Consider the following 19,718-nt stretch of genomic DNA (forward strand, 5'->3'; position numbering starts at 1 on the left):
GCTCTCCAGCATGCAATGCTTAATGCTCCTATTGATCAGAACCAGCTTCCTACATTTTCCTTCACACCAAGATCATATCTACAGCTCTTTCTAGGCCTGTTGAGCCCTGTCCCTTTTGCTTGGTTGCATTATGAGCATAAAAATGTGTCCATTTTATTCCCTCTTTTATCATTTAAATAAAAGACGTTTGAACAGAAATAGAAAGCCCACAAAAAAAGAAAAATCAATAATTGTACTCTGTGTGGCTCTTTAGAACTGCTGAAGTAAACTTTCTTTTTCTATCTATCCATAGAGATTGGAAGGTCAGAATTTTGTTACCCACAATAGTGTGAAGCAGCCACTTTTGTTCCTGAGGGGTGAGCAAAAGCTATTTGTTTCAGATCATACCATTTGGCAATTACTGGGTAAAGCAATATATCTATATGTATACAAATTATTTTGGCCACCAAGGTGTTTTTTGTTTGAATAATTTTTGATCCATAAACCGCCCATAGTGCAGTACCTTCCCTGCTGATAACTAGATAAGCATCGCATTTAAAATTAATATAATGTGACAGGCAGCATGCTAAATTAAACAGGTTAAACACATCTTCATTTTCAGAATGGTCTCTGAACAAATTCTCATACCCCTTAACTGGTCATGTGGGAAACATTTTGAAATCTGAATCTGAAAAAAATCTAGGCTAAAATAGCTGGTTTAAAAAAAAAAAAAAAAATCTCCAACTCTCGATGGTCAGAATTTGACTGTTTTAGGCTAAATCTTGCCATTCATAGTTCCGTTTACTGCAACTCCGAGTATAGTGAATGTATCCCTGTGGAATTGAATTATTTTTAAATTTTATTAAGTATCATTAAATATAATTAATGAAGTTGTTTTGATGCCTAAAGTGTACCGACATCTACCTAAACTCAAAGCACCATAACCACTGCACACACCCCCTCCATGTAAGGCATCAAAACAGTTTAACTTCTTGTGAACAGAAAAAAGGTGAACGCGCACAAACAGCTAGCACAACGCATTTTGACCCTCCAGGGTCTTTTTCAATACTGATACTGCACTTGAAAAAGACCCTGGAGGGTCGAAACGCGTTGTGCTAGCTGCTGTGTCAGCAATTTCTGCTTTTATTATTTTATGCCAAATAAATGTTTATTAACACTTCACCTTACCTGGTTCCTGAGTTCCTGCTAAGAAAAACCTGTTACAAACATCTAAGAGGAGGATCAGATCCAGTGTATCCCTTGGTGGATGAAGTACCTTTACATTCCAGAGCCTAACTTATGTGGCTCTGGAAAGTGTGAGTGAACCTTTTTTATTCTCCACATATTGTAAATAGGTTTCAACAGTATACACTATGTTGTTTTCTATGTTGTCCACAGTTACTGTCTGTTGCTGAAAATAGGACTTATACAAGTTTTTAAAGGTAAAATATTCCACTGTTTGTGCGTTTTCACTTTTTTTCTGTTCACTATATCTTTAATTTGGTGTAATAAGTGACTCTACACGAGGTGTTTTTAAGCTGCACCAGTTGTAGTATTTTGTGTATAGCGCCCTTTTCCCTTCTATTGTGTATTTCCAGTTTAACTTCTTACCTGAGGTCCACTGTGCACCACTCTACACCTGCTATAAGCTCTCAGCTAATCACCTTTAGCCAATGAGCTAAGCCCTACACCTCCAGGCCTAACTCAACGAAGAAAACTTACAATAGACAGTTTGGGTTAACCCCTTAAGGACCAAACTTCTGGAATAAAAGGGAATCATGACGTGTCACACATGTCATGTGTCCTTAAGGGGTTAAGTGGTGCCCTTTGGACCAAAAGTCAAACTGCTACTAAACCTTTTGACTCCATAAATTGGGTGAGTGCCAGGCCACCCCTGGCACCATAACCTCTACTGCACGCATTTTACACTGGTTTACCACGTGAATGGAGTAGGCATGGTTCTTGATTGCTCTCCTGCAGTCCTTGTAAATGTGGACGCCTTCGCTTGGGCAGCAGTGATAGGCTGAGAGTGTCCATTGATTAGTCTACCCCTTCCCCTTATAATGAGTAAAGATTGAGAAAGTAAGCTCCCTGGTTACTGTCTTCCTGTACAGATTGGTATATTACTGATGTTTTTGACATAGATAGTAGAGTACCCTGGGCAGGCAAATGCAGAACCTAGTCCCTAACTACTCATGAACCCCAGCTTCTTGCATGCACAAGTGACAGCTCAGGCGAGTGCAGCATACAGTCCCAAATTACAAAACTCTAAATGGAAATGTGACCAGTATCATAGCAGGTGCTGTCAGCGTTATCAAGCTTTTCTACTTATCCGATGCTGGACAGAGCAGAGTTTGTCAGAAGAGGTTGTGGGATTGTTCACTTAGCAATGAAGGGAATGACAGATTTAGGCCAAAAGTGCTACCTTTTATGATGTGCACTTCCTAATTGTTGACTGAAGTCTTTAAAATAAATTAATTCTGACTTTTCTGTGCAGCCATTACAAATATTATACCAACTATCTGAAGTTGCCGTATTTCTTTTGCAGAGGGAATCCTCACCGCCTTTTCAGTTTTAAAGATTTCATTTGAGTGGGATCTGTGTGATGTATTGCAAGGGTATCTTTGGGAATAATAAGCGTCACTTCAACGCCCCCTTCTGATGCCTAGTTTGTGATTGTAACACCCGACATGTCTATTTCCTAGCACTATTGCAGCCTCTCATACATTAGGGTACTTGGTAGGCGTTTCCACAAATAATACATTTCAATATTTGTGGATTTCTGTTCCCACCATCCTATATAGAGTTAAATTCAAATGCTCAATAAATCTACAACCAATCCACTAGGAGAATCATTATTTCTAGTATGGTTTAATTTGGAGAGGATCTTTCCTAGTGGACGGATTTTAATTTGCAGCCTTTGGAGAAATGCTGTAGGCATTTCTCACTACAATACTTATTAATGGAACCCTTCCATTGATTACTTTGAGTTTGGACATGTGGACATGGTAATCCATTTTGTCATTATAGTCAACCGTAGTGCTTATGGTGCTTGGATTGTTTCTGAAAAGCATCTGTTGTCTTACTACATAATTAAACTATATATACAAATCAGTATATTGTTTATCAATCTATCTATAGAAGTCTTGTCCTGCTCATCTTTTTAAAATTGAGATTGTAATATGATTCTTGTTTGACATAAAACAGCATCGGCATGGATTCAGTACAGATCCCATCAGCTATTGTGATAGCACTGGGAATACGCTCATGTACTCTTCCAATGCAAGTCCACTCTTGCATGCACATGTGCACTATTTAGATTTTTATCTGAAGGTGACTTTATTTACAAGTAAAGATGTGTAGAAGAACTGGGCTCAGAAGTAATATAACTAAACTTTTTTTCACTTTATATTTTGTATTTAGAGAATGAAAGATTTACAACCATTAATAGACAGTATTAATTTAGTAAAACAGTTATGTGGTTTTGGATACATGAAATACCGTTAAAGTACATACGTGAACATACTCCAACATTCATGGACGGGCTGCCTCTAGCACAATGTCAAATTATGTAAGGTAGAAAAATGGAGAGATAATGTGGGCCAAATAGTTCTTATCTGTTGTCAAATTCAATACCTGCTGTCATAATGTGATGTTTTGGCATGCCACACTAGCCAGACTATGCTCATAAAATCCTTCATTTTATACTTTTGAAACCACAAATGGAAAATGAATCTGAAAATAGGATTTGATCAATCTGTGCTCATTCATCCAGGGAAATGTGAGGATTGATTGGAAAGCAATGGATTGAAAATAAAATATATTTTTATCTGTGACCTTCTGATGTCCCATTAAAACCAGGTAGACTTGAGTAAAAATGGAAATAAAACGAAAGATGTTAGTGCAATTGGTATCACTAATTAGCGATTGGCCTAACTTGTTAATGTAGGGAGAATTCATTATATTTTACATGGCTAAAGTATCTTAGGGGATAATTTGAATGAATTGTGATTTTATGAAAATTAAATATGCTAATTTGATGCTTAAAACTCAAGTTAAGCAAATAGGAAAATGTTTTGTGTGGGGGTGGGGGGTGGGGGGGTTTAAGAGACATAAAAAAAGTATATTAAATCAGTATACCCCCCTCCCTTCTTCTTACCTTTGGTGAAGGGGGGGGGGGGGAGCCATCCCTGGTGGTCCGGTGGTGGTAAGTTTGTAGGACAGGTCCTGCAGCTCTCCTGTCCTTCCGCGTGATGCTGTGTGGAGCGTTTCCATGGTAATGCGCGGCTACGCTACACACAGATTGCTCGCGGGAGGACAGGAGAGCTGCTTCCAAGATCCCTCACCCTGGTTCCGGCCCTCCCGACAAGAAAGCAGAGTAGGTAACTGCCGTTTTGGGCAGGCAGGTGCCTACTCTGCATTGATGGCGAACCCGTGGCACATGTGCCATAGGTTCGCCATCACTGGTTTAGTGAATAAACTTCTCACATTAGAGAACAAGTCCTATCTGTGATAAGCCAAGAACATGTACTTTTTTTCATAAGTTAGCACAATATTATATGTAGAATTTAGTAGTAATTGGATTTTGTAGGAGAAAGAACTAAATTATACCCACAGAGTTCTATGTGAAGCACAAAGCTTCCAAACTGTAGCAAATAGAATTACAAAATTTAGGATAAAATAGCCAAGTTTTCACTATAACTCAGGAGATTTTTCAAATCGGCTATTTTAGGCTAACTTTTGTCATTTGAATTTCAATTATATTATTAAAAAAAGTATAATAGCGAAAAAAAATTACGAGCCACTCATTTTAAATGAGAAAAATGCCATTCTTAAAGGCACACTATAGTCACTAGAACCACTCCAGCTTGATGTATTTGTTCTGGTGTCTATAGCCAGTCCCTGCAGGCCTTTCAGTGTAATTACTGCCTTTTCAGCGAGAAAAAGTCCTCAGTGAGAATTAAAGGGACACTATAGTCATCAGAACAACTACAGCTTATTGAATTTGTTCTGGTGAGTAGAATCATTACATTCAGGCTTTTTGCTGTAAACACTGTTTTTTCAGAGATCCTTCCTGGGTCATGGCTGCCTAAGATGCATCCAAACATTTAGTATCTCCTCCCTCTGCATGCAGACACTGAACTTTCCTCATAGAGATGCATTGATTCAATTCATCTCTATGAGGAGATGCTGATTGGCCAGGGCTGTGTTTGAATTGTGTTGGCTCTGCCCCTGATCTGCCTCTTTGTCAGTCTCAGCCAATCCTATGGGTGGGAAGCATTGTGATTGGATCAGGCTACCACTTCTGCTGATGTCAGCAGGCAGTGGGCAGGTCTAAAGGAAACATGGACAAAGTAAGCAGCTGCAGAATTGAATAGAAGTAAGATTTTACTATGTTTAGGGAGGAATGAGGGGACCATGGTGGCTAGATGGTGGTTTTAACCCTATAGGATCAGGAATACATGTTAGTGTTCCTGACCCTATAGTGCTCCTTTAACCCCTTCCCGACCGGGGACGGAAATTTTCCGTCAACTTTGTCCTTCAGTTAAGGACCGTTGACGGAAAATGTCCTTCATTTACTAAAGTTAACCCCAGATCGCCGCAATTGCGGCGATCGCTGGGTTAACGGTGCTCCGGTCTGCCTCTGCATTAGAGGCAGACCGGGAGCACCCGATTGGGCTATCCCAGCACCGGTGCTCGCTCTGACAGCATGTCAGAGCGAGCACATGTGCTCCACATACTCACCTTCCGCCTCCCTGCACTTGCGGGTTCTGTGTGAAGTGCAGGGAGACGGATAAGTGCTGATCCTCCTCTCCCTGTGTGTAAAAAAAAAAAAATAAAGTTAAATCCCACCCTCCCCCCTTTCCCCTGCTTTAATAAAATTAACCCCTTCCCTGCCAATTGATCACTGACTACAATGATCAATTGGCAGGGTATACATTTGTCTTCTGATTATTTTTTTTAACCCCTGAGGGTTAATTTTTTTTCACCCTCAGGGGTTAAATTTATTTTTATTAATTTAAATATTTAAAAATTATATATTTAGCTAGCTGGGATGGGTGGAAGTTAGTGGGGAATTGGGAATTTGGTGTTAGGCTAACTGGGGTTAACGTTAAAAAAACTTTTAAAATAAGCTTTAAAAAGGTAAAAAAAAAACTTTTAAAAATGTTTTAGTAACATTTAAGTAAAAAAAAAATACCACCCCCCTTTACCCAGTCTAAATAAAAATTAACCCCTTCCCTGCCAGTTGATCACTGCCTACAGTGATCAAAATACAGATCACAGTATTATACTGTGATCTAATTTTTTCTAACCCCTGAGGATTAACTTTTATTTATTTTTTTAACCTTCAGGGGTTCAATTTATTTAATTAATAATTTAAATATTTTATAATTATATATTTTGCTAGCTGGGGTGGGTGGGAGCTATGGGAAAATGGGGAATTTACGGTTAGTGCTGCTTACTGCTAGTTAGGGGTTAACGGTAAAAAAAAGTTTAGAACAAATTTAAAAGTGTAAAAAAAGTTAAGATAGTGTAAAATATTTAATAAGAAAAAAAAGTTTAAAAACGGGTTTTACAAAGTAAAAAAAGTTTTACAAAGTAAGAAAATACATTTAAAAATGCTCATTACCACTACACTTGGAACAAGCTAGCGGAAAAATGATCCCACGCTAAGGTTCAAAATATGCCTTTTGAATTACCCTGGGATGTCTTCTTTAAGAAATGGTATGCCTTTATGGTGTAATTGGATTATATAGCCTTGTAAAATACTCTAAAATGGGACATGCACACAGCGTAAAAATTCAAAGCTAAGAAAAAACTGGAATGGCTGTGTCTCAAATGTGTCCCTTCAATGTCCACATATACCTGGCAAAGGTACATACGTGGGTATTGCTGTACTCAGCCGACATAGCTGAGCAACATATGAGGTAGTATACAGTCGTAGTACACATAAGGTTTGCAAAATATACTGCGCAAACTCACTTTGTGTGTCAAAAAGGCAGAAAAAATGCTTATTACCACTACACTTGGTACAAGCTAGTGGAAAAATGATCCCACGCTAAGGTTCAAAATATGCCTTTTGAATTACCCTCGGAGTTTTTCTTTAAGAAATGGTATGCCTTTCTGGTGTAATTGGATTATATAGCCTTGTAAAATACTCTAAAATGGGACATGGACACAGCGTAAAGATTCAAAGTTTGAAAGAACTGGAATGGCTGTGTCCCGAATGTGCCCCTCCGATGTCCACATATACCAGACAAAGGTACATACTGGGGTATTTCTGTACTCAGCCGACATAGCTGAGCAACATATGAAGTATTATACAGTCGTAGCACACATACGATTTGAAAAATATACTGTGCAAATTCAATTTGTGTGTCGAAAAGGCAAAAAAACGCTTATTACCATTACACTTGGTACAAGCTAGCGGAAAGATTATCCAACGCTAAGGTTTAAAATATGCCTTTTGAAATACCCTGGGATGTGTTCTTTAAGAAATGGTATGCCTTTATGGTGTAGTTGTAATATGTAGCCTGCTCAAGTGCTCCAAAGTGGGACACGGACGCATCAAAACCCTCCATGAAAATTCACACTTAAAAACCTTAACTTGTTACGTCTCTTTTCCAGCAGTGTAACTTCACAAAACAGTGTCTAGGTCATACATTGGGCATATTGTTTTACTCAGAAGACTTAGCTGAGAATAATTTGGGGGTTTTTAACTTAGTGGCACATATGAAATGTACAAAATGCCCAGCAAAAATGTAATCCGTATGTAAAAAATGCCCAAAATAATTTTTTACCACATACTTTGGCATATATTGGTGATAAAATGGGGGCATGTTAAGGGACAATGTGCACCATATGAGATACCCTGGGGTGTCTACTTTTACAAATGGTAGGCCTTTGTGGGGTTTTTTTGAACAGTCAAACTGCTATAATACCCCAAATTGAAGCATAGGCCCATTAAATCCGCCTTTCAAAATTCTACTGTAAATGTTGAAACGGACAGGTCGCCGATATGGCACTGTAGCTTCACGAAATAGTGCCAAAGACATACAATGAGGGTATCGTTGTACTCAGCAGAAGTAACTGAACACAAAATAAAACTTTGTACAGGAATAACACACACCAACTTTACAAAATACACATGAGAATTTCTTTGTTATAAGTTTGTGTGCCAAAAAAAACAAAAAACTAAATTTTACTCCAATATTTAGCAGAGATTGGCGGTGAAATAGCTACTTAGAAAGTGTCAAAACAACCTTAGGACAATAGCCTGTGATGTCTACTTTATATAAATAGATACTTTTGTGTGGCAATTTTGTTTTCTTTTATGGCTATTAATCTTACAAGACAAACATACCAAATTCTAAAATCGCTCCACATTAAAAGTTTATATTACTCCTTGTGCTTTGTGACCTGTAACTACCAAAATAAACTTAAAATCCCAGACACATTATATATTCTGTAAATCAGAACAACTAAATAAATTTATTTTTAATTACTTTCTTTAACCTGCACACATTATTATTGCAAAAACTGTACAAAAAACACAACATTCCTTTTTTTTTTTTTTTGCATTTTTCTGTATTTTTTTGTTTTTTTTAAATTCTTTATTTTATTGATGCATTGAGAATGTTACAATCATGCATTTAGCATGTGGATACTCTGTTCACAGTAATTTGTTTTGCATTTTCGATAACAAAAGTGTTACAAGTTTATGTTTACAGAGGATACCGGATTTAGAGCGTGTCCGACATGTTTTCGACTGTGCATCAGTTTCGATTTGTAACGGGTGGGGGTGAACTGGGTGGTATAGTCGTGGGGTCTGTCGGTTGAGGGGGGGTGGAGTGGTAAGTTCTGTTTCTGTGGTCTCTTGGTGTTGTGTGTATCTGTCTAGTCAATCTGGTTTTGGACTAGTCAGTCTAGCTTTTCTTGGGGTCTCTGGAGGGGTCGTTGTTCGTATATTCGTCAGACGTAGTCTGTCGGGTTGTGTCCTCGTATGGGTCCTTTGTATGTGGTTTCACGGTCGGCGTTACATTGTGCATTGTAGCTGCAGGCCGTGGGGCGTACGGCAGTGGTGTTGATTTTTTTGGTCACTTTTTCGTTTGTGCCAATAATCTTTATATACACTTTATCCTTTACCTGGCATTTTCTACCTTGGGACTCCAAGCAATCCTTGGTGGGGATTATTCCACCTACGCTATCATCAAGGAGCAGTCAGCCTGCTCCACTCTTGTGAGTACCATTTTATTCATTTATTTTATATATTTATTATTTTATACAGAGAACACTATTGGTTGTGTCTTTCTATTCTCTTTGAGTGGCACTCTTCCTCTGAAGATAAGAATAAGCTGCAGTATATCCTACAAGCGGGGATCTAAACCGCTGTACGCGTTCCACACTAGAGCTAGCTATAGCTCTATTAAATGTGAGTGCTATACTTTTATTACTTCATTTGTCACACTTTAGTGAATTTATTACACTATTTTGGATATTTGTTTTATCTTTTCATATTATTGGACTTACCTGTGGAAGGACGACAAGGACATCGTTCCCCATCCAGTATTATATAGACTATCTAACCTAAAGAAGATTTATCCAGCTAAGATTTTATTTATTTTATTTGGACTTTCCCTTTTATCTGGACTATTTATTTACTCTTCTAGTGGTGCAGCTTTTAACTTCTACTTTTTTTTTATTGTGTTTTAAAGGTTTTCAGGGATTCCCTTCTAAAGTTGCAGCCTTGTTTCGGTTTTAGTGCTAACACTTTCCCTCTATTTTTAAGTGCTTGGAATAGGTATAAGAGTCTGGGCAGGATATTCATTTTGACCGAGGCCAGCCTGCCCAGCCAGGATATCGGCATGTTCTGCCAGGTTTGTATGTCGTGGGTGATTTTGTGTATGATCGGTGTGTAGTTCAGTGTGTAGCATTGTAATAAGTCTGCAGGTAAGGTGACTCCTAGGTATTGTATTTGGGTGGAGTCTAGTTTAAAGGGGTACGTTTGTTGTAGCATCTCTAGGGTAGGGGGGTCTATGTGTAAGGGTAATGCTTCTGTCTTGTCGATGTTGAGTTTGTACCCTGATATGCGGGCGTAAACTTCTAGGGCTTGTAGGAGCAGAGGTAGGGAGTTGGTTGGTTCCGTGATTGTTATGAGTAGGTCGTCTGCGTACGCTGCTGTTTTGTATTCTTCCTTCCTTATTTTAAGGCCTTTTATAGCTGGGTTACTTCTTAGGTTCTATAGGAGCGGCTCCAGGGATAGGGCAAATAGGATTGGGGATAGGGGACATCCTTGACGCGTGCCATTGTGGATTGTGAATGCCGGTGGTTGTGTTAGTGGCAGTAAGAGGTTAGCCTGTGGTGTGGCGTACAGTGTTTGTAGTGCACCTATGAAGCCCGCGGGGAAACCAAATTTTTCGAGTGCAGCGAACAGGTAGGGCCAGAGCAGTCTGTCAAAGGCCTTTTCGGCGTCTAGGGAGAGTAGGAGGGTTGGGATGCGTCTCGTATGTGCGTGCCATATCAGGTCGTATGTTCTCTGTGTGTTGTCGCTAGCCTGTCTTGTGGGGATGAATCCCACTTGGTCTGGGTGGATAAGTCGGGGTAGGTGGGGGCAGAGTCGTTCTTCTAGGAGTTTGGTAAATAATTTTATGTCCACGTTCAGGAGGGAGATGGGCCGGTAATGTTCAGGTCTAGGTGGGTTTTGTTGGATTTGGGGAGGAGACAAACAGTGGCCTGTAGCATTTCCTTTGGTAGTGGGTTTCCTTGAAGTATGGCGTTGTATAAGTTGCATAAGTGGGGGGTTAGTGTGGAGGTGAATGTTTTGTAATATAGGCCGGTAAAGCCATCCGGGCCCGGGCTTTTGTTCGGTTTTAGTGATTTCATTGTGCCTGCGAGTTCTTCTGGTGTTACTAGTTCGGTTAGCTGTAGTGCCGCTTATTCGGTTAGGGAGGGCAGTGGGGTCTGGGTCAGATAGTGGTTTACAAGTGCGTTGGTTGCCAGAGGGTTCCGGCGTGTCTCGGTGTTATGGTCGTACAGGTTCGAGAAGTAGTTTTGGAACACCTCTACTATTTTTTCGGGGTCTTCCGTGACTGATCCGTTTGGTGTGGCTATTTTATCTCTAATTTTTTGGGTCGTTCGTTGAGTTTACTGAGTTTGTATGAGGGTATCGGCTTTGTTAGCCTTATCGTAGAAGAGTTGTTTCGACCACAATAGGGCTTTGGTGGAGTCTTTCGCCATGTATTCTTTGATGCCATGTATTCTTTGATGTCTGCCTGGCATTTTTTAATTTTCTCGGTTATTGCTTGCGTGGGCTCTAGTTTGAGTTTGGTTTCTAAGGTTCTTAGCGTCGCCAATGTTTTGTTCCAGGTGGGCAGTTTGTTTTTTCTTGAGAATAGTTGCTTGGTTGATTATTGTTCCCCTGAGGACGGCTTTGTGGGCCGCCCATAGGGTGCATTTGGATTCTACCGAGTCTGTGTTTAAGGTGAAATATTCCGTCATGGTCTCGGCGATCTTCTCTCTGATCTGTGGGTTGTGGAGAAGGGTGGGGTCGAGCCACCAAGACCATGGACGTACCGTGTTTAAATGTTAATGTTGTGTCAGCGTGGTTGGACCAGGTGATCTGGCCGATGGTCGTGGTCTTTAACATGGGCGCCATGGCTGGGGATATTAGGAAGAGGTCTATGCGGGAGTGCGATTGATGTGGATGTGAGAAGAAGGTGTAGATCTATTTGCCCAGCGCATGAGCTGGTGTCTCTTGGAGGGGTTGTTCAAGCCCTTGCAGTTAATTGATAGGCAGGTCAGGGAGGTCGGCATCCTGCGTGGTGGGGCTGTGCGTTATCGTGGTGTGTTCTGAGGTTTAGTTGTGGAGGGGGGGGGGGGGAGGAAGAAAGAGAGTAAAGAAAAAAAAGGGGGGGGAAGGAAGAGGGTAGATGGGGTGAGGAGAGGGGGGAAGGTTGAGGGTGAATGGGGTAAAAGTGCCTGGTCTTACTAAGTGGTTGCCAGGTGTTGTGTGGGCGGGTTTGGTTTTGTCAGTGGGAATGTGTTTGCTGTTTATAGTGGGGGTTCTGTCCGTGGGCCTTTCCCCGATCTCGTACGGGGGTGGCTCCGGTGGTTGTGTGGGTTGTGGGGGTAGATGCCCGTTTTGCCTGGCGCTCTTCTCCCCGGGATCTTCCGGCATTTTTTTCTCGCTAGTGCTTATGGGTTTGCGGGGAGTGGGCCTCTCGGGTGGTCGGTCCGATCTTGTCAGTGTGTATGTGCTTTTCTACGTGGCCACCTAGTGTGGGTTAGGTCGGTGTGGCTCTGTGTGTGTTTGGGCTGGAGTTTGTGTTGTATGTGATGGCTGTGGCTGTAGGTCCGTGGTAGTGGTTGTGGGAGTGGGCCTCTTTCTTTGGTTCGTCCCGATCATGCGGGGCTGACAAGAGATAGTGTAGGTCGGGACCGTTGTGTGTCTATTATCATGCCGTATATATGGGGTCGGGGGGTTGACTGTCTCAGTAGCTAACATGTTTTGGGGTTGTGTGGCGTTTGTTACTTTGTAACCTCAGTTAGCTAAATCTACCCACATGTTACCTTTTGCCCTGTATGGGCTGTGCCTACCCTAAAGTCATTGGGACGGTAATTCTGACCCACAGACCTGTCACCATTACATAGTTTACAGTTTCAATTGGTGGCTGATTGATGGGGGGCCTGGGGGAGCTTCCTTGTAGGTGCTGGTAGATGGGTTCAATGTTATAGGTCTAGGGTCCCCGTCGGGGCACCTGGGGGCACGTTGAGTCGGATATTCTATGAGTTCGGTTGCTGCTGGGGCTTTATGCTGTGTGTTGGACCCCCTGTGGGTTTCTCCTCTGTTCCCTGTTTATAGGGCGCAGCGTGTGGTTCGGGCCTGGTGATCCGGGGTCTTTCTATCGAGCCTGCGCCTGGTGTCTAGCTGGGAGGGTCCCCGGGGCGCAGCTGGGGGTCTCCTTCCGGGGTGCCTGCTGTGGAGGGTGGGTTCCCGCCCCAATGGTGAGGTCTGCCGTGGCCCGTTACAGTGGCTATTGGGCGGGCGTCCCGGCCCGTGGGGCCTAGTGGGAAGATGCCGTTTTAGAGGCCTGAGGGCTGTGTCATCTGTATTGGTAATGGGTTCATTTAGGCAAATGTGGAGCTGCTCGCCCTGTGTGGTGCTGTACGCATTCAGGCCTTTTCCATAACCTGTTGGTACCCTGTCTCTCCCAGTGTCCCGAGGCCCCCCCTCCCGGCCTTTTTGCTGCGACAGGGTGGTCTGATCCCCATAGGGGGGTTTGGTTTGGTCGGCCCATGTGTTGGGGTGGTCCCCTTCTGTGGCCCCTGCTGATGGTTATTTGGTGGGAAGCCCCTGTTTGTCGGCCCATGGGGTTGGGTGGGTGGATCCCGTGTCGGAGGCCCGAGGTCATGCATGGTGGAGTTGTTGGTGTATTCATTAGTGCATACATGAAACAGTTAACTATATACAACACAGTGAACATTAAAACCTTTGTGCGATAATCTGTTGGTGTCTTTGCTCTCCCTCTATCTGGGGGCTCTTTCCCATCCCGTGTACAGTTATGGCTGGGATCCCACCTCGAGGGGGGGCTAGGCCTGGGCGGCCATTACACTCAAAGGTGATCTTCCGCCTTTGCCGGCGCCAGTGGCGGTTTGGCGGGAAGTTCGGGAGAGCCGTTTTGAAGGCCTGGGGACTATATTGGCGGCATGGCTGATTGGTGCCGTCGTGTATCAATGGGGCTACTCGTCAAACATACATCAATAAACAATAAAAGCCCATGTGTTAACTGTTTTTTGTCCATTCAGGTGCATTGTCTGGTCAAATACTTTACGTGCGGACGGGGGCCTGGTGTGAGCGTCCCGGATAGGGTTTCGGGAGGGTCTCCTGTGCACCTTGTGGTTTGGTTCATATGTCCATTGGAGCTTGTCCCCGGGGTATGGTGGGGTATCTTGGTTTGGCCTGTTGTCTGGAGGGGCATGGTCGTGGTTCTCCTCGCTGGCCGTTGCTATTTGGTGCTGTGGTGCTGTCGTCGACTGAAGTGTGGCGCAGGGTGAATCCGATATGTTTGGCAAAGTCCTGCATGTCGGAGACTTGGTGGAGGGTGTACGTTTGGTCTCCCTTTTTGACATGGAGTTTAAATGGGTGTCCCCACATGTAGCGCCATCCTTTTTCCATTAGGGCTGTTGTGAGGGGTTTGAGGTCCCGGCGTTTCTTCAGCGTGGTCGGTGCTAAGTCCTGGTAGAAGTGTAGTATTTGACCCTGGTACTTTGGTGGGTTCTCCCTCGCGGCCCGTATGATCTGCTCTTTGACTGGAAAATGCAGGAGCTTGGTGATAATGTCCATGGGCGCGTTGGCGTTGAAGGCCGGGGGGCGCAGGGCCCTGTGTGCTCGTTCTATATAGAGATCCTGTTCGGTTGTATCCAGGAGGAGGGCGTCGAAGATGGCCTTGATGGTAGGTAGAATCGCCTCCGACAGGACCGACTCTGGAAAGCCCCTGATGCGAATGTTCTGTCATCGTGATCTATTGTTTAGGTCTTCCAGGCCCTCCTCCAGGTAAGTCACTTTGTCTTGTAGCATTGCCATGTCTTCGGCTTGTTTGTCGGCCGTCGTCTGCACGTCCGATATTAATTGTTCAGTGTGGTTGGTGCGCGAGGCTAGGGCCTCCATGTCTTCCCTTAGGCCTGCTATTTGTTTCTCCAGTGCGGCCGTTGTGTAGGCCTTGATGTCGTTGGATGTTTCCCGGAGCATCCTCCGCAGGTCCTCTTTGGTAAGGGGGGTCGACCGGCTCTCTGCTGGTTCGTGCCCCTCTGAGTCGGAGCCAGAGTCTGCGAGGCTTTGTGACAAAGATGGACGCCCTTCTTCCCTGTTGTGGAACATCGTGGCCAGCGACGGTGTCGTGTCACGTCTTTTTTTATTGCCTCCCATGCGGCGGATTGGTGGGGGGGGGGGGTAAGTAGTAGCGGAGGGTTGTGGTATGGGGGTGAGATTGCTTTGTTTAGTGGCTGATGTACGAGGATTGCGGTCCCGGGGTCGGAGAGCTAAGGGCTCACACGTCTGTCTCCATGAAGGGTTAGGCTCCGCCTCCTGAATTTTTTTTTATAATAAATAAGCATTTATATATATATATATATATATATATATGTTACATCAAATTAAAGCCCTTTATGTCCTTTAAAAAACAGGGCTCACACGTCTGTCTCCATGAAGGGTTAGGCTCTGCCTCCTGTATTTTTTTTAATAATAAATAAGCATTTATATATATATATATATATATATATATATATATGTTACATCAAATTAAAGCCCTTTATGTCCTTTAAAAAACAGTATATAATATGTGTCGGTGCAATAAACGAGAGAGATGCAAATTGCAGTTGAACGCATACAGCAAGAAAATGCAAAAATTGCTTGTGTCATTAAGCGTAAGACAAGCTTCTTAAGCTGTGTCCTTAAGGGGTTAATATTGATTATCAAATATCCATTAAAGGCAAGAAAAAAAATCATATAATTTGTATTCACTTGTCTATATGTGTATTTATTGGAAAATTAACTTTATGACAGATGACCACTAGCAAAACATACACTCTCAGGTCCTAAAATACCCAATCTTCGTCTGTTAATGAATTTGATTGTCCATGAACATTTGCTATCTAAACACATAGCTTCTGGAGATTAGAGGAATATAAGTTTTGCTTTTAATCTGACAACAGAATACTTCTGTCCTACAAAAACATTCACAGACATAGAAAAATTTCAGAGATTGGTATATGATAAGAGGGAGGAGTGGTAAGATTTTTTATGTTTTTAGTTAATGACCTCTTTAATTAACACTGACTCATGTAAGTAATGCTTTTGTGGAACACAAAATGTAAATATGATAATAAACTGAATGTTTAGTACTGATAGTTTATAAGTGATAATTCAAATAAATTAAGAATATATCAGGCTATGATTCACTCAGCCAATAGATATAACCATTTGCCTAGGTAGAGAAATGTAGGACATAACTACTGTTAAAATAATTTGTAATTGGAGCTGAGCAAGTAGCAGGCTGGACAAGCTCCTCCACAAAATGGTAAAATATTTTGAGTTTTGGAGACTTTTTCCGCTCTAGACTTGCTCCTGCCATCCGAGGACACTAATCTCTGACTAACCTGAATTACCTTGGAGTATCTACAAGCCTATTAGCCTTGTAGATACTAGCGTGTCCTGGTGGAAAATGCGGCCAATTTCTCGCTCTGGAAAAGCCTTGCACTGACAGAAGCCCTGCTCTCCACCCCCCCTTTGGACTGGTGGAAGTCATCCCGGTCCCCACTGGAATCCAGCTTATCCACCATAAAGATGCAGAGACAGGCAGTGCCTTTCTTTTTATGAAGTTGACCATACTCAATATGGATGCCTTACATATTAACCAGCAACCATCCCCACAGTGGACCACATGGATGAAGGCGGTTAATCAAGCCTTTGATAATATCTGCACCTGCAGCTCAGCTCTCCTTTAACCAGAAAGACCAGCCCAAAGATCAGAGGAGCAATAAGACCCAGGCTTGAAAGATGACTACACCCAGTGACTGCTTACGTAGGTTGTGAACCTTGGAGAGATGGTCTCTCCAATACCACTCACACCCCCAGAGGGGTTAGTTCTGGTGGGCACTTCAGAGATACTGATATGCGCACTGGGAGTGGATGGATCCGTGAGCACTAAGTGCTGGCTCGCGTTGCAGCCTGGGGCCGAGGAAGCATATTGTCACCAGCCAATAAATGTAGTGAAAGTACTAATGGGCATGACATGGTCAGTACAGCTGAGCAGATTCTGGAGTTGGGAATTGGGTGATTTGAGGTTCAGAGGAGCCTAAGTGGGAAGCATCTGCTTAGTAATTTTCCCTATGTAGCCCCTTTTGTATCTCTTTTGCTGTTAAATTGAATTTGTCTCTAGGCCGAATCATATATGACTGTTTACTCCAGTAACTATCTTCCTGTACACTTCAGCTGTTACGTTTTTCTTATCTACTACACAGATCTTTATTTAATTACGTATATATACGCTTTACTCTCTAAATTTATAAAAGGAGGTATTGTTCTAGTTGATTGTATCCTACATCTGTAGCTCATGTACTTCATGACAATGTGAAATGTTTATTATCTGCATACATTGTGATATATTTTGCTATAACCTGGGCTCTTTCCTCAATAAAAAGGTAAAAGACAAAAAAATAAAATAAATTCTAATTGTTTACTTCATGTTCTTGCCCCCAAGTCAATAATGTTTATTTGCATTATAAAACTTCCCTTTAGGATTACTGTGGTTTGTGTATGTCCAGGTGAAAAAGCAATACAAGACTATGATTATTTACCTTTTTTATTGCAAATTGAGCTAGATATATCTAAGGGAAATAGTTTCTCGTTACATTAATAATAATAATGGAGTCAGCATTGGCTACAACCGCTGTCCAGTACAGGCAAATGTTAGTGGAATGTTTGGTGATAAGTCATACTACTCACTGTACTCCATAATACCAGATGCAACTTTATAAATAATCTAATTTATTTAAGCTCCAGCTTCTGTCTTCCTTTTGTTTAGTTTTGACAGCTCATTGCATGTCACTATGTGCTTTGTAACACATTTTTAACAGTTTCTGCATACACTCACATTATATCCTAATGTGTAATGCTCTACACGTTTTCCACAGCACTATGCACAGAAGAGTGTGTTCATGGCCGCTGTGTTTCTCCTGATACTTGTCATTGTGAACCTGGCTGGGGAGGTGCAGACTGCTCGAGTGGTGAGTAGACAGTTAACCAAATATTTGCATGAGTATTAAACAGAAAGTCAAATGGATCTACCATTTTCTTTGGGTCACAATGATCCACCTATCTCGGAAAATCTTAATTTAGTCATAGTTTCAAGAATCTCCTTAATAATCCAATATTACTCTGCTGGTTAGTTAGAAGTGGACAGAGCTGGCCTCTCACCCTTCACTAACAATTCTCCAGTTTGTTGAAATAGCAGATAAATAATTCAGAAGCTTACATACAACCCAATAGGCAACACAGCATGTCTGTCAATTCATGCTGTTGTGTGTTCAATATAATGCTTTGATGTTTTTCTCTGTCATATAGCTGCTCCTTGTGTAACTGGAGCAGTCACTATCAAAACTATTGTAATATTCTTGTGAATTCATCTACTCTTAAAATTCTGTCCCACGTTATTTCATTATACCTAACCCCTTGGAACCACTTTGGAAAAGCACAAAAGCCATAATACAACTAGATGTTTTCTCAGTAATTGTTAAATGATTGCATAGTGTGAAAAGTATAAATTGTCCTACGGTGTCTAGTTTGTATAAATGCGTGTATTTTTGTTCTTGTTTTGGATGTAGTGAATGAGAATTACAGTACCAGCATGCCAAGCTTTATAAACTTTTAGCTTGTAAACAGTAATTTTTCTGTCATATGGTGGCAGTACCTGTGGGTTTTGCTCCTTCCTGTGGACAAGCATCTAACAAGCTTAATTAAATCAACAAAACCCCTCCCCCTTGCCCTATAAAAAGGGCTATCCGGAAAAACTAACCCCAGTTTCCTTTCTTGTCCCGAGAGGGAAGGACACAGCATCTGGAGGGTGAGACACACAGGCTCCTGGTCTGGGGGATTCCGGTCCGAGAGCTGCCCGGGCGGTTAGCTGAGAGACCATGCTACCTCCGTTATGGTTACGGAGCAAATGGATACATTGCCTTTTATGCCGAGAAGGTTCCGGCGAATACTTTCTGGAGGCGGTCTTGATGACCTGCGCACAGCGGTGGAACGCACGCCCGGGAGGTGATGCGTTCCACCAAAAGTTTCCGGTGGTGCACGTGCGCATGCCGAAACTTTATTAAATAAAAAAAATAAAAGCCAAGTTTGATGCTCGGCTTAGACGAAGCTGTGCAGTACCCACTGACAGCATGGATGCTTGCCAGAAGTGGTACGCCGTGTCACCAACCCCCCCACACGGTTCAGAGGCATTTTGAGGTAAGGTAAATTAATCTTTCCTTCAAAATGATCTCTGTAAAAGTTTAGACACTTCATTTGCAAAGTGTGAAGCCACGAGGTAAGAAGAGGACGAAGATGACGGTACCCACTTTATGCACTATGATGAATTGCTGTGAGCAGTATAGGTACTCTCTATATGCTCTATGACGAATTGCTGTGAGCAGTATATGTACTCACTATATGCACTATGACGAATTGCTGTGAGCAGTATATGTACTCACTATATGCACTATGACAAATTGCTGTGTGCAGTATATGTACTCACTATATGCACTATGACGAATTGCTGTGTGCAGAAGATGTATGCAGTATATGCACTACGACGTGTTGCTGTGAACAGTATATGTAATCACTATATGTTCTATGACGAATTGCTGTGTGCAGAAGATGTATGCAGTATATGCACTATGACGAGTTGCTGTGAACAGTATTTGTAACCACTATCTGTTCTAGGACGAGTTACTATGAGCAGTATATGTACTCGCTATATGCACTATGACGAATTGCTGTGAGCAGTATATGTACTCTCTATATGCACTATGACGAATTGCTGTGTGCAGAAGATGTATGCAATATATGCACTACGACGTGTTGCTGTGAACAGTATATGTAATCACTATATGTTCTATGATGAGTTACTATGAGCAGTATATATACTCACTATATGCACTGACGAGTTGCTGTGAACAGTATATGTAACCACTATATG

General features: G+C 42.2%; 1 protein-coding gene across 3 annotated transcripts in view; it reads left to right on the top strand.

The window, feature by feature from the left end:
* Nucleotides 1-19,718, top strand: part of MEGF11 (multiple EGF like domains 11) — a 409,367-nt gene that overhangs the window by 133,280 nt on the left and 256,369 nt on the right. For all 3 annotated transcript variants that reach the window (XM_063448765.1, XM_063448767.1, XM_063448766.1), the window contains exon 5: nt 17,671-17,763. In XM_063448765.1, coding sequence (XP_063304835.1) covers nt 17,671-17,763 — 93 coding nt within the window. The remainder of the gene's footprint in view (nt 1-17,670; nt 17,764-19,718) is intronic.

The sequence above is a fragment of the Pelobates fuscus genome, chromosome 3 (assembly GCF_036172605.1).
Source record: "Pelobates fuscus isolate aPelFus1 chromosome 3, aPelFus1.pri, whole genome shotgun sequence".
Taxonomy (NCBI): domain Eukaryota; kingdom Metazoa; phylum Chordata; class Amphibia; order Anura; family Pelobatidae; genus Pelobates; species Pelobates fuscus.